The sequence below is a fragment of the Falco naumanni genome, chromosome 8, assembly GCF_017639655.2.
Source record: "Falco naumanni isolate bFalNau1 chromosome 8, bFalNau1.pat, whole genome shotgun sequence".
Taxonomy (NCBI): Eukaryota; Metazoa; Chordata; class Aves; order Falconiformes; family Falconidae; genus Falco; species Falco naumanni.
Window position 1 is genome coordinate 59,756,597 of NC_054061.1, and position 12,351 is coordinate 59,768,947.

The window sequence follows — 12,351 nt, forward strand, 5'->3', positions numbered from 1 at the left end:
GAAATAGATTTTGTGTGAATGCATGACAAGTTATCATTATAGGGAGGCATACGCATCCCCTGCTTCTTACAGTGAAGATTTTGCCCTTATTTGATCATTTCTTATTAATGAGACTTTTAACAACTTATAAGTTGATTGCCTTCAGTAGATTTTAGATGCATTTGGTAACTTCTGGAGACCAAGAGTTAAATGTTTTTGCGAGGTTTTTATTGCATCTCACATCAATGCTTCAACATTGATTAGTAGGTTGAAGAAAACATAGTCCTGTGTTAAAATATTTGGGGGGTATGTAGGTAGCAGCAACCAATCATCCTTTATAATTATATACTGTTTAATTGTGATAAAAGGAGCTGAACTCAATATCATAAAAGAATTTGAATATTTCCATACTGAGTCTTGCAGTGTCTAGTCATTCAGCTTTAGGAAGAGAAGCTGTAATTCTGAGGTAGATGTCTTGAGTACTGTATGCATTTAGAGAATACCATTTAGTACTACAGTAATTAGCTTGAGTAAAGAAGTCCCTAATTTAAGAGAAAATATGAAGGGAAGGAATATGTCTGAAATGCCATCTTCTCGTCAGGTATTTTGTGCAACTCTGAGATAAGCGTATGTGTGAGATAGATATTCACCATCTTAGAAGTACCTCCCAGAATGAGGTGCTTAACTTTGTAGTTTTGGGTACCGATGCTGGTTCCTCTGGCACGTAGCTAACTGTGGTTGAAGCACCTGGCCAAGTCGTGGCAGACTTAGGTTCTAGGTCACCTTCATCAGCTGTATTCAAGCATATTCTGCTTATGTCCGTGAAACGTTCTATCCACCTGGATAAGCTAAATATAAACTAAATGGGAGTGGGGCTGCTGTAGTAATTTTCTTTGAACTTGAGACATTGCATGTAGGAATGCAAGATAGTCTCAGAGAACTGGGGCCATACCTTGGAAACCTGATGATGTCACTGTCTATTACATATGCCTGAGTCTCTTGAAGAGTTTAAGGATGCTCTGAATATCAAGTGGCTCAAGAAGTGTCAAGCTGAGCAGTTTAGCCAACAGGGAGGTATCTTTTTTTATGCAGAGTAAGGAAACCGATGTGCTGAAGGAAGATTTGTGGCAAAAATACAGGTATGTGAGTACAGAGAGTCACCAGAATGTCCAGGTGTTTTGAGCAAAGTCAACCTAGTACTAAAATGAAACTTAAAACCCTGGACCTTAATGTATAAACGTTATAAAAAAATTAAGAAGCTTTTTGTTTAAATGTCTGTAGTATTATTACATTGCATGTGCATCCACGATCTGATGCTAGGGGAAATTGTTTACTTCTAGCTAGAGAAAATGCATGAGAACCATGTGCAATTTGAAGAAGAATTCAGCCGCCGAAATCGGGAAACTGCCCACGTGGTTAGTCAGCACCAGGAACTAATGGAGTGCCTCAGCGAGGAGAGTGAGGCCAAGAATCAGCTGGCCCTAGAGCTTCATAAAGCAGAGGGTAAGACAAAGAAACCAATATAGAGATTTCAGTATAACTTATTCATAGCCCATTCCTCCAAATATTTATGATATGCTTTCTGTGTCTTTTGTTGTTGATTTGCCTGTCTATAATCCATTTTCTGCATTTCAAATTGCTAAGCAGGGTCTTCTCTTGCAAATGTACTACTTAATTCTCTTCGTGCATTTCCCTGGGGCCAATGTGATCGTGCCTAGTCCTATACTTAAAACATTGACTGCATGTGAAAAATATCATAATTTTTCAGACAGCAGTTTGCATTCCTGCATGTCTAAACATGGGAGCTTGGATTATTGAAAAGAAAATTTACTCCCAGTGTAAATCAGCCCACCTGTCTGACCTTGGAAGGGTTCCACATGAACAAGAGCAATGTTTGATGGTAGTGCAGCCATAAAGAGATTCTGTAAGAAGAGACAGAAAGGCTGAGGCTGTTGATCTCAGCGCTACCACAGACTGCATATCATCAGTCTACTTCCCCCTTGTGATGATCACGATTTGAGGTCCTCATCTTTATGTAGGAGAATCTTTGAGAGTTTCCATGTCCTTCAAGCTGAGCTTCTCTCCCTAATCATGGCATCTGCTTTCCATTCCTCTTCAGTTGTACTCCTTTAGGCTTATTTAGTCTTTCCAAAATCCTGTTTCCTTCCTTTCTATGAATCTTTCCTGGATTTCTTGTGCTCTGAATCTAAATTTGACCTTACTTTCTGGAGAATCTGTTTCTTTGAACCTCTGCCGCCAGCAGAGGATGTGTCAGGCTGTCCTGTGTTGTGAGGTGATCCCAGGCCATCAAGGCTTACCAACCCCCATATATATTCTACATGTTTGGAGACATTTTGTGACATGGCAGCCTCATAACATCTGTTGGAATACATTAATTGGTACATTTTATTCCTTCAAATACTTCCAAAAGCCTAGCTACAGTGTAAATTTAAGTCACCTTGCGCTGCTTCCTTTCTATATTATCTTCCACTGTTTACAAAAAATTGTTTACTCATGTTTTCAAGCTGCTTTTTTCCAACAGGTGAGTTTCTCTGTTGCTTTATTTGCATTCTGACTTGGGATTTTAGGCATTATTGAAGGCTATGTTGCAGAAAAAGCTGCACTGGAAGAGGCATTGAATCTGAAAGAAGAATCTGAACGTCGCCTTGTTGTGGAGCTGGAGAATATGCGTGAACGCTTCCAGGAGCTAACCCAGGAGCAAGCAATTATTGGTGAGGAGTGGATGTGATGCTATTAATGGAAGACAAAATTGTCTCCAGTCAGGGAACACTGCAGCATTTCTGTGATGTATCAGTCTGTGGTTTTATGACTTAGTGAGCAGCTCAGTCTGATACAGAGGTTAGCAGGGTCTTCCTTTAAAAGCAGAAAATAAAATAAAGCAGCTGGTTCTTTGCTTTGGCAGTAGCCCTGTTAGTGAAACCTATTGTTTTAGTCTTAATGGCAAGTGTCTCAGAAAATGAAGCTTGTATTAACTACAGGTAGTTAGTTGCAACAGATAATTAACACCTAATTAACAAGTGAAATGCTGGTTATTTGACGCTACAGTCAGAGAAGAGTTGGAGCTTCAAGGCTTTCCACTGCTTCCAGGACTAAGGAGATAGCTTAATAATGATGGAAGAAATAGAATACTCCTGGGAGATAATTTGAATTACGAAAAAATTGTGCTGATGAAGTATGCTTTGTTTCATACATAAGCTTTTCCCCCGCTCCCCAGCCTTGTTCTGTCAAAACACATGCACGTGATCAGTAAGGGTGACCGTGGGAAGATTTTAATGATCAAGCTCAAAGTCTGTTTAGGTTTTTAAAGGAAAGTATATGGGTTGAAAAAGCTGAATGAAATAGTGTTGGAGAAGATAAAGTGAGGCCTGTATCCTTAACTTTTATGTGAAGGGTGACTCACTGCTAGGCACAGCCAGCCACTGAAATACCAAATCAAACTCAGATAAGTAGATTGAAATAAGAAATCTACGTAACTCCTTCCTTCACACCATCACTCCCTCAGCCCCACAGAGTATGTGACTATGATGTAAGTTAGCTACAAGGAGCTCCTGTAGGGAACAGGGGAGATGGGGAGCGGGTAGGGAGGGATATTACAGGGTGTGGGGAACTGCAACATCCTTGATGGAGTCTAGTAACACTCAGTGAGTGGAAGTTGGTGCTGTGATAACTCACACTGCAAATGAAGGAGCATGCATTTTAGCAGTGACAGCAGTGATTTAATTAAGATCCTGAAGAATCGCAGTAATATAGCTGGCTTACATGTAAGATACTTCTTGCATTCACAAAAGAAAATTCAGAGATGTTATGTGACTTGCACTACACAGGAACTCTAGATTAGGTTATGCTGGTTCTTACTAATGAATCTGTGAATCTTTTAAATAGCATTATATAGCTTTAACTTCTTGAATTTGCAGCCTTAATGACGTTCTAGTACTTCTGTAAGTGAATTTCGCTGTATTGTCTTCCAGTAGAAATTTTATCGTTTGGGATTACTGCCTTTCCATTTCTGCTAAGGCCAACTTTACAGTGCCCTCAGCTATGTCACCACAGTGCCACCTTCAACTACGTTTCCTTTACTGCCTGAGCAGACTATGTGACAGGTAGTTGTACATGAAATGAAGACGGCAGGAAAGAATTTTCTAGCGAATTTCTCCATTGTCGGTAGTAGAGGAATGTAAAGAATCTAGGTTTCAGGGTATAGACCTAAGTGTTACAGGAGGGATGTGTCTGACTGGACACTGTCTGTATGTTGCAATTATCTGTCCTCTTCTCAGGAGCCTCTCTTGTAGACTCCTGCCTTTCAGCCCTACTGTATCATTCCTCTGTAACTCTTGCCTGCCTCTCTTCTCTACCCCATCTCATCTTCTCTTCACCTTGCTGCTCTTCACCTCTCTTCGGAATCTTGATGCTACCACTGTCCTGCTCTTGTGGACCACCATCCTTCCATGTTCTTCCTTTTGGCTCTGCACTGGGCCTTTCAAATACAGTGCAATCAAAATGCTTATGTTCTACGTAGAATCGTAGAATGGTTTGGGTTGGAAGGAACCTTTAACGGTCATCTAGTCCAACCCTCCTGCAGTGAGCAGGGACATTTTCAAGTGGAACAGAATACGGTATTTTCAGTTGGAAGGGAGCTGCAACAATTGTCTACTCTAGCTGCCTGACAACTTTTGGTCAGTCCTGAAGTTAAAGCACGTTATTAAGGGCGTTGTCCAAATGTCTCTTAAACACTAACAGGCTTGGGGCATTGACCAGCTCTCTAGGAAACCTCTTCTAGGTTTTCACTGCCCTCTCAGTAAAGAATCCTTCCTAATGTCCTGTCTGAATCTCCCCTGGTGCAGCCGTGAACCATTCCCACATGTCCTATCACCAGATACCACGCAAAAGAAACCAGCATCTCCCTCTCTGTGTCCCCTCCTCAGGCAGCTGTGGAGAGCAGTGAGGTAGCTCCTCAGCCTCCTTTGCTCCAAACTAGACAAATCCAGAGTCCTCAGATGCTCCTCATACCACATGCCTTCCAGCCCTTTCACCAGCAACTAGATCAGATTGCTCAGAGCCCGTCCAACCTGACCTTGAATGTTTCCAGGGATGGGGCATCTACCACTTCTCTGTGCAACCTGTGCCAGTGTCTCACCACCCTCATCATAACAAATGCCTTCCTTATATCTAGTCTGAATCTACCCTCTTTAGTTTAAAGCCATTACCCCTTGTCCTATCGCTACTGGCCCTATTAAAAAGTATAGTATGCATTTGTTAGTGTTAAGTTGTGTCTGTCTCTGACCTCTCATAATGGCATCTTAATAATAACTTCCTATTGCCTTAACAGAAAATTGGTTAGTGGTCTCTTGCAGATTGTGCTGGCTTACAGAGCCCACACTCATTTGCCCCAGTAAGGAGAGGAAGAGGAGGTGGGTGAAGACCTCTCTCCCTCAGGGGAGAGACAGGAGAACATAAACAGATCTGGGGGCTGTAACCGAAACTAAATGCATGTTGTGCTTGCTTTAAAACAGTGATTATGTCATTGAGCAATATGTCCCACAGGAAACACAAAATCATTCTGTGGTATTGTTGAACACAAGTACATCTGTGTGTCGTGGAAATGTATGACAGATTAGAGAGTCTGTAAGTCTGTGCCAGTGAGTCCTGCTGGACTGTATCCTGTCTTGAGTCTCCTGCCAGGAACTAAAAGTGGGGTCTGAGGCATTAATTATTCTATCTGTCTATGGGGAAAATTGCAAAAAGAGAATATTGATTGTCTTAGAAAATGCATAAGTGACTAGCCAAGAATGTTGCAACAAACCTGTATGGTTATAATGTAAAACCATTTCTGTAGTAGTTCCAGTCCAATTACAGGCATGGATCAACACATGTCATCAGGAGCTTTGAGTGATAATACAGATGAAATGCATTTTTGCCAAATGAAAGGTAGGAACTATCTGTATTATATATGACTTTTTAGTGATTTAGAAGATGGAATGGATCACAATGTCCCATTCTTGTTTTGTACATGTCTGTGTGTTTTGATTTCTAGGAACACCTATTGCTAATGTAGCACAAAAAGAAGGTTCAGGTTTGTAATGATGTGTGGGTTTTTTTCTGGTTTGTGTTGCTGTAACACTGAGTGAATGAATTGGTAGTTTTAATTTTATTTTAACAAAGAGGAATAGTACTTCATAAATAGGCCAAACAAATTACTGGGATTATGAATATCCTGGCAAAAAAAAGTTATGACTTCTGTGATGCATCAGAAAACAACTAAAACTAAGAACATTCAATTTGCTGATCGAAGTATTTAAGGGAAAAAAAGTTTTGCTGTCATTAGGCTTAAAGTGCTTTGTGCCATTATCTTGATGTTTGCCAACTTCATTTTCCTTTTGAGAGGATGGAGTAGGTTGTAGCTTTGGACTTCTAATGCTATGCAGTGGGCTGCAAAATTATTAAATTAATTTAAAGGGGGGAAAATATTTGAAATGATGTGAAAGGGTGAGCTAAAAAACATACACCAGGAACTGAAGGAAGTCTAAGGGAGACTAGAGAAATGCAATTGAATGGATAGGTAGATGAGAAAAAAGGAGAGCAGAATGGTAAGGAAGGCCTGTTATGGGAAGAAAGACAAAGCCAAAAACAAGCAAGAAGAATCAGTATAATTTTATACTGTCTAATGCTGAAGTTGAAAGTTTGAAATGCCAAATTGAAAGAGACATTCTTACCCCTCCTAAACCAAAGCATAGTTAACTCCTGAGTAGCTAACATTTAGATGTGATAAATTCATAGCTGCCCTGATGATGATTATGTACTCAAAATATAATTCCTTCATGTTTTTAGATTAATTTTATTTGTATGCACATCTATATTCGTAAATGTGTTCTCTTGCATATTCACTGCCTCTTGTTTCTAGACTTTTTCTTTTCCCCTAGAGGGTGTGAGGTGGGTAAACAAAGTCCCTCAGGTGAATAAAAAAAGAATTGTCTGGGTAAATTCCTGTTAGAGTTAAAAAGCTGTACTGGGTTGTCTTGTCCATTACTATATCTTTATTCCTTCTGTCCATTCAGATCTCCCTCAAACACTATTTTTATTTATCGTACTTTTGGTAACCACCTCACTGTCCTGAAATTTGGTGCTGCTGGCTCAGTGAGAGGGAATGTCTAACCTAGCTGGTTGGAGTGCATTTGAGGATTGATGTTCTCCCAGTAGCTGCAGGCCAGCTCTTGCCAGCAGCTCATTAGAACTTGAACAGTTTGCATTTGCTGCAAGTGCTAAGCCCTAAAATTCATCCCCTTTCTCCCATCCCAGCCATCAGTAGTACTCTTCCTCTGGCTTGGAGTTGTTTGTAGTATGTGGAAAATATAATAAATAGAAGTCATGTTGTTTGGAGTTGATTGACATGGCTTCTTCCTTGAAAAGCTGATGCTTCTTCCCCTTTTTGATGTGGAGCACTAATGTGAGTAGAATGGCCTTGCTAATAAAATGCACTTAGAATGGAGCTTGGCGTTTGCTAATGATGGTTTTGGGAGTGGGGAGGAGTGTGCTGGGGCTTTACCGAAGTGGAATTGCATGATCTGAGTTAGCATTAATAAAATAGCAGGCTTGTCCCTACAAAGAAACAAACCTGTGATTGATGTTCTATTAATGTTGCTTGAAATTATATTTATACACTTGGGGAACATGTGCTTTAAAAAAAAAAAATCATTATTCAAACAAATTTACACTTATTTGAACTTGCCGAAATTTGATACTTGCTTTCCATGAAACATTTTCAATTCTATGTAAAATCTGTTAGCCTAATTGCTTTTTTTCATTAACTTACGTTTCCGTCTGAGGAGGTGACGCTTTAGTGTAGTTTTAGCTAATCGGTATTTTGTTCGTCAGAAAAGAATAATGTTCCTTTTGAAGCTTAAAAAGCAGCCTTCAACTTGTTAATGACCATGTTTCTTAGGATATAGAAGGAAAAATTTCTGTGCTTGTTTTCACAAAAGTCGGTTCTTTTCACAGAGGGCCACTCTACACGTGTGCCCTTCCCATGGGCGCACATTGATCTGTACACGCTATACCTGCCCTTCTCTGCATACCATGTGTAAGCAACCAGAACGTTATTTTATTCCCACCTCCTGCCTGCCAAAACACAGCGCTTGGTAAAAGAGATCCTCTGTGGTGCAGCTATGGCTGGGGGTTGGTCCCCTATCAGAAGTCAGGCTGGTGCTGGCTTTCTTCTGGGCTGTGTTTCAGCCTTGGATAACTTGCTGCGTTGCACCTCAGGCTGGCAGTTGGCTATTACAGCTCCAGGTGGGTTGTGAGAGAAATTTCTTCGTGGGAAGCTCTTCATGGACCATTCTGCCAGAACCTCAGTGACATCCGTGACTCAGTGAGCACTTGATGAGGAAACCTGAAGCTTTGTGTATGTGATTATTTAGCAGGGTGCTAGGATGTGGCACAGAGATTGCACAGCTGTTATTATGTAGGCATCCGAGAGAGCGGTCTTGGTAACTGTTTAGTTTGCAAGATTAGTGCCTGGAGTACAATGTAGTTGAAATGTAGTTGTCGATTATCACTCAAAGGTAGAAAGTACTTACGAGAACTAGAGCTTTTTGAGATACTGTAGTCTGTGTGTAGATCTCCAGCAAGTTCTTCAAAGTCCTCTATTAATCCTGTGATTTGTATTTACTATTTGCAAACTTAAAATGGCAAGAGAAGCCTGGTGCCATCTGGAGTATTGTAGTTTGATTTATTTAATTTTAATATGAATTTTAATATGAATTCTAATGCTACGCAGTGGGCTGCAAAATTATTAAATTAATTTAAAGGGGGGAAAAATATTTGAAATGATGTGAAAGGGTGAGCTGAAAAACATACACCAGGAACTGAAGGAAGTCTAAGGGAGACTAGAGAAATGCAATTGAATGGATAGGTAGATGAGAAAAAAGAAGAGGAGAGCAGAATGGTAAGGAAGGCCTGTTATGGGAAGAAAGACAAAGCCAAAACCAAGAAGAATCAGTATAATTTTATACTGTCTAATGCTGAAGTTGAAAGTTTGAAATGCCAAATTGAAAGAGACATTCTTACCCCTCCTAAACCAAAGCATAGTTAACTCCTGAGTAGCTAACTACTGAGGATTATGCATACATAATGAGATGTGCATACAAATAACTGAGTAGCTGAGAAGCCATGGAATCACAGGCTTGCTGTGGTCCTCGAGAGCTCGTTTTGTCCATATCTTTGTCTCAAAAGAGAATCTACTCATTTCTCTTTGTCCAGCCTCTTTAATTTCCAGAGACAGAGACTTCCTAGTCCCTGTACGTTCTGTTTAGCGATCCTTGCTGTGGTGACGTTTTCCTCAATGCCTACTGTAAATGCTGTTGCATCATTCTAAGCTTGTGATGCTTATTCTCTTAAGCATGAACGTAGAAATGTTTGTGTTTCTTGGCATATTTTAAAGTGTCTAGAAAAGTAATTAAGTACCTGTAGATAGTGGAGCACTAGAAAAGTTGTTGTAAGGAGGCTGTGGCGTCACCTTTGTTTTTGAAGGTTTGTAACAGCAGCTTAACATGGTGTTAGGTCAGAAGTCATGTGGATTTTGTTGATCATGCTTGGAAAAGGGAATTGTCCCATTCTGGGAACTGGGCTGGATGACCAGTTAAGGTCCTTGTTGGAATCATAGCCTCTTACCTTTTTCTCTATGACTGAAAACATTTAAGATGAATAATGGGACATTTGAAAAATAAAATAATGAGCTCTTGTAGGACCTTGCTTTAAATACTAAATAGCCAGATTTCTGTTTTCATGTTCAGGTTACTTGGCTTTATCCACGTTAAAATAGCTTTGCTCTGAGTGCACTCACAGTACAGTCTCTGTGTGGGTCTCCTAAACAGTGTATTCGGTGCATCCAACTGATTGAAATTGCAGTTTGTAGGTATAAATTAGCTCTTGATAACTTAAATAATCTTGAGCTATGCATGTTTTTGTATTTGTGGTATTTCTTTTTCAGTCTGTATATGGCAGGTATGTGCCATCTTTTCCCCAGGTGTGTGTTCCCTTTGTAGCCTCAGAACTAGAGTCATTCTCTGTAAGCGTTATTTTTCTCTGGGTTTTAATCCCCACTCAGATTCAGAGATAAATATTAACTTTGCTTTCTCATAGCAGCTATCTTTAGGGTAGAGCTGGGCACCAGTGGCCGCTGAAAAGCTGCACTGGCTGCTAACTCAACGTAGTAGGAGTCAGCAGCAGTATTCATTGTGGCACGAGGAGTAATTGAGAGGCTGATGTGAGACTGGATGTTGGAGGGCTAAGGAAGAATCTCATCATGGTAGTTTGGAGAAATGGAGAATTCTGTGTCGGATGGCTTGATTAGGAGGAGATTTGAAGTAGGATGGGAATTTGGGATGGAAGGGGTGGCAAAGATCTAGGATAGAATAGTGAAGGATGGGGCAGTTGGAAGGACGGGTATGAGAGATTAGGTGGCTAACAGTGGGGTGTGGGGCTTAAACTAGGGATGGAGCACATTTGGAATGGAATGAACTTGGAAGATTGAAGATCTGGTGTGGTTTGGAAAGAGCCTCTGGGACAGGAAGAGTGTGGAACCAGGGTTGAGAGGGCAGGGGTCTAGGGAGGGAATTTGAAGAACTCCTGGTCAAGTGAGATGAGGCTGTCTGGAATTGTGAGGTCTCCAGGGGTGAAGGTGAAAGCTTTCTATGTGCCCAGAAATATCTCCATCCAGGATTCACTTTGGGGGTGGAGAACAGATGCTCATGTCCTCCTTGACTACGTTGTACAGTAGTCTTATCAGAGATGGCTTTCAGAGACACAATGGGCAGTCAAGTATCAGACTTGCTTTTGTGTCTCTTAAGAGGCCATCTCAGGAGACTTTTTTTTTTCCTTCGGTTTTGATGCTGTTCCAAAGTACCTGAATTTAATCTCAACCTCTATTTGACTTTTGTACCCTGCACTGACAACTTAGTTGTTATTTTTGTGTTCTTACTCAGGTCTACTCAAGGAAGTAGAATTTTTAGCAAAGGAGAAGTTAGAGCTTCAGTGTCAGGCAGAAAAGGACCATTCCAACTTACGCTCTCAAATGAAAGTTTTGGAGGTGGAACTGGAAGAACAGCTGCATAGTAACCAAGACCTGGCTACGCAGTTATTGGAGGTTGCTGAATTAAAGCAGCAGATTCAAGTTCTTGAAAAACAGCTCAAAAACCAGCGGCAATTCATGGATGTAAGTAAGCTTGGTACCACATTTCCATGGTTTTTGAGGTGATAAATATCCCTCCTGGTTTGTGACTGAGATGTGAAAGATGATTCCTATAATGGGATATGGTCTGTTTTGTTTGAAATTAAGACCTTGATATTTCAGTGTTGTAAAAGAAAAAAAAATAGTTTTTAAATTCCCTTTCTGTAGTATTACAGGATATTTTTTCCTTTCTATTAATTGCTAATTATAGTTTGTATGTACGTTGGAGTCAAAAAGGTGTTCTGTTTTCTTTCTTTCCCTGTAATTTTAACTATGCTTTCAGGACTACTAAAAGATCTTAATTATTTTTAAGTGATCATAGTTTCTTCACCACAAAAAACAAAACCCAAGTTTTTCTTGTACTCAATACTTTAATGAAATGCAAAGTTTCTTAAAGAAGATTTTCATTTTCTTTGGTTGGGCTTATAGGAGCAAGCTATAGAAAGGGAACATGAACGTGATGATTTTCAGCAGGAAATTCAGAAACTGGAAGAACAATTAAAACTTTCAGCAAAATCACAGACTTCAGGAGAGCCCAGAGAATATAGGGTGAGTAAAATCAAACTTAATGGCCAAAGGAGTTCATTTACTACAATTAAATATGAAAACCTGTATTGTCTTGGGGGACTGGCTCTTGAGAGACACTTCCTCCCCCCCCCCCCCCCCCTTTTTTTTTTATTTTTATTTTTCTTCTGTTGTCACTCAGATTGCAGTTTTTCCCCTAGCTGACTAGACTACATTTAGGCAGTGGGAGTGAACTTACAACATTTCTTTTCCATCTCCATAAGAAATAGTATGTGCATTACAAAGAAGTTTCACAGCCTACGAGTCTGGTTTAAATTCGTCGAGGAGGACAGCAATACAGGCACTCCGCTCTACAGAGCACACCTGAGGGATGATTTCTGGGTTGTAAATGTGTTTGTTTTTTCCAGTTCTAGCCGTTATAATACAAAAAATGTTCTTTGTCTGCATGCCTTGTCCTATTTAAGTTTATAAGTCAGTCCTTTTTTTCACATGTTCATTTGCTTGATGCTTGGTTTCAAATATTAACTATTGGTTTTTTATTTTTGTGGTCCCCCCCCCCTCCATGAACATTATACAGAACTATGAATTGATTCTACAGGTATGGA

At 40.2% G+C, this 12,351-nt stretch overlaps 1 protein-coding gene across 15 annotated transcripts in view; it reads left to right on the top strand.

The window, feature by feature from the left end:
* The window catches only part of PCNT (pericentrin), a 91,708-nt gene that overhangs the window by 41,217 nt on the left and 38,140 nt on the right, over nt 1-12,351 (top strand). For 11 of the 15 annotated variants that reach the window (XM_040605149.1, XM_040605159.1, XM_040605160.1 and 8 more), the window contains 5 exons: nt 1,320-1,482; nt 2,568-2,711; nt 10,977-11,206; nt 11,651-11,770; nt 12,324-12,344. In XM_040605149.1, coding sequence (XP_040461083.1) covers nt 1,320-1,482; nt 2,568-2,711; nt 10,977-11,206; nt 11,651-11,770; nt 12,324-12,344 — 678 coding nt within the window. The remainder of the gene's footprint in view (nt 1-1,319; nt 1,483-2,567; nt 2,712-10,976; nt 11,207-11,650; nt 11,771-12,323; nt 12,345-12,351) is intronic. The other 4 variants (XM_040605152.1, XM_040605163.1, XM_040605164.1 and 1 more) reach the window with 2 other exon arrangements.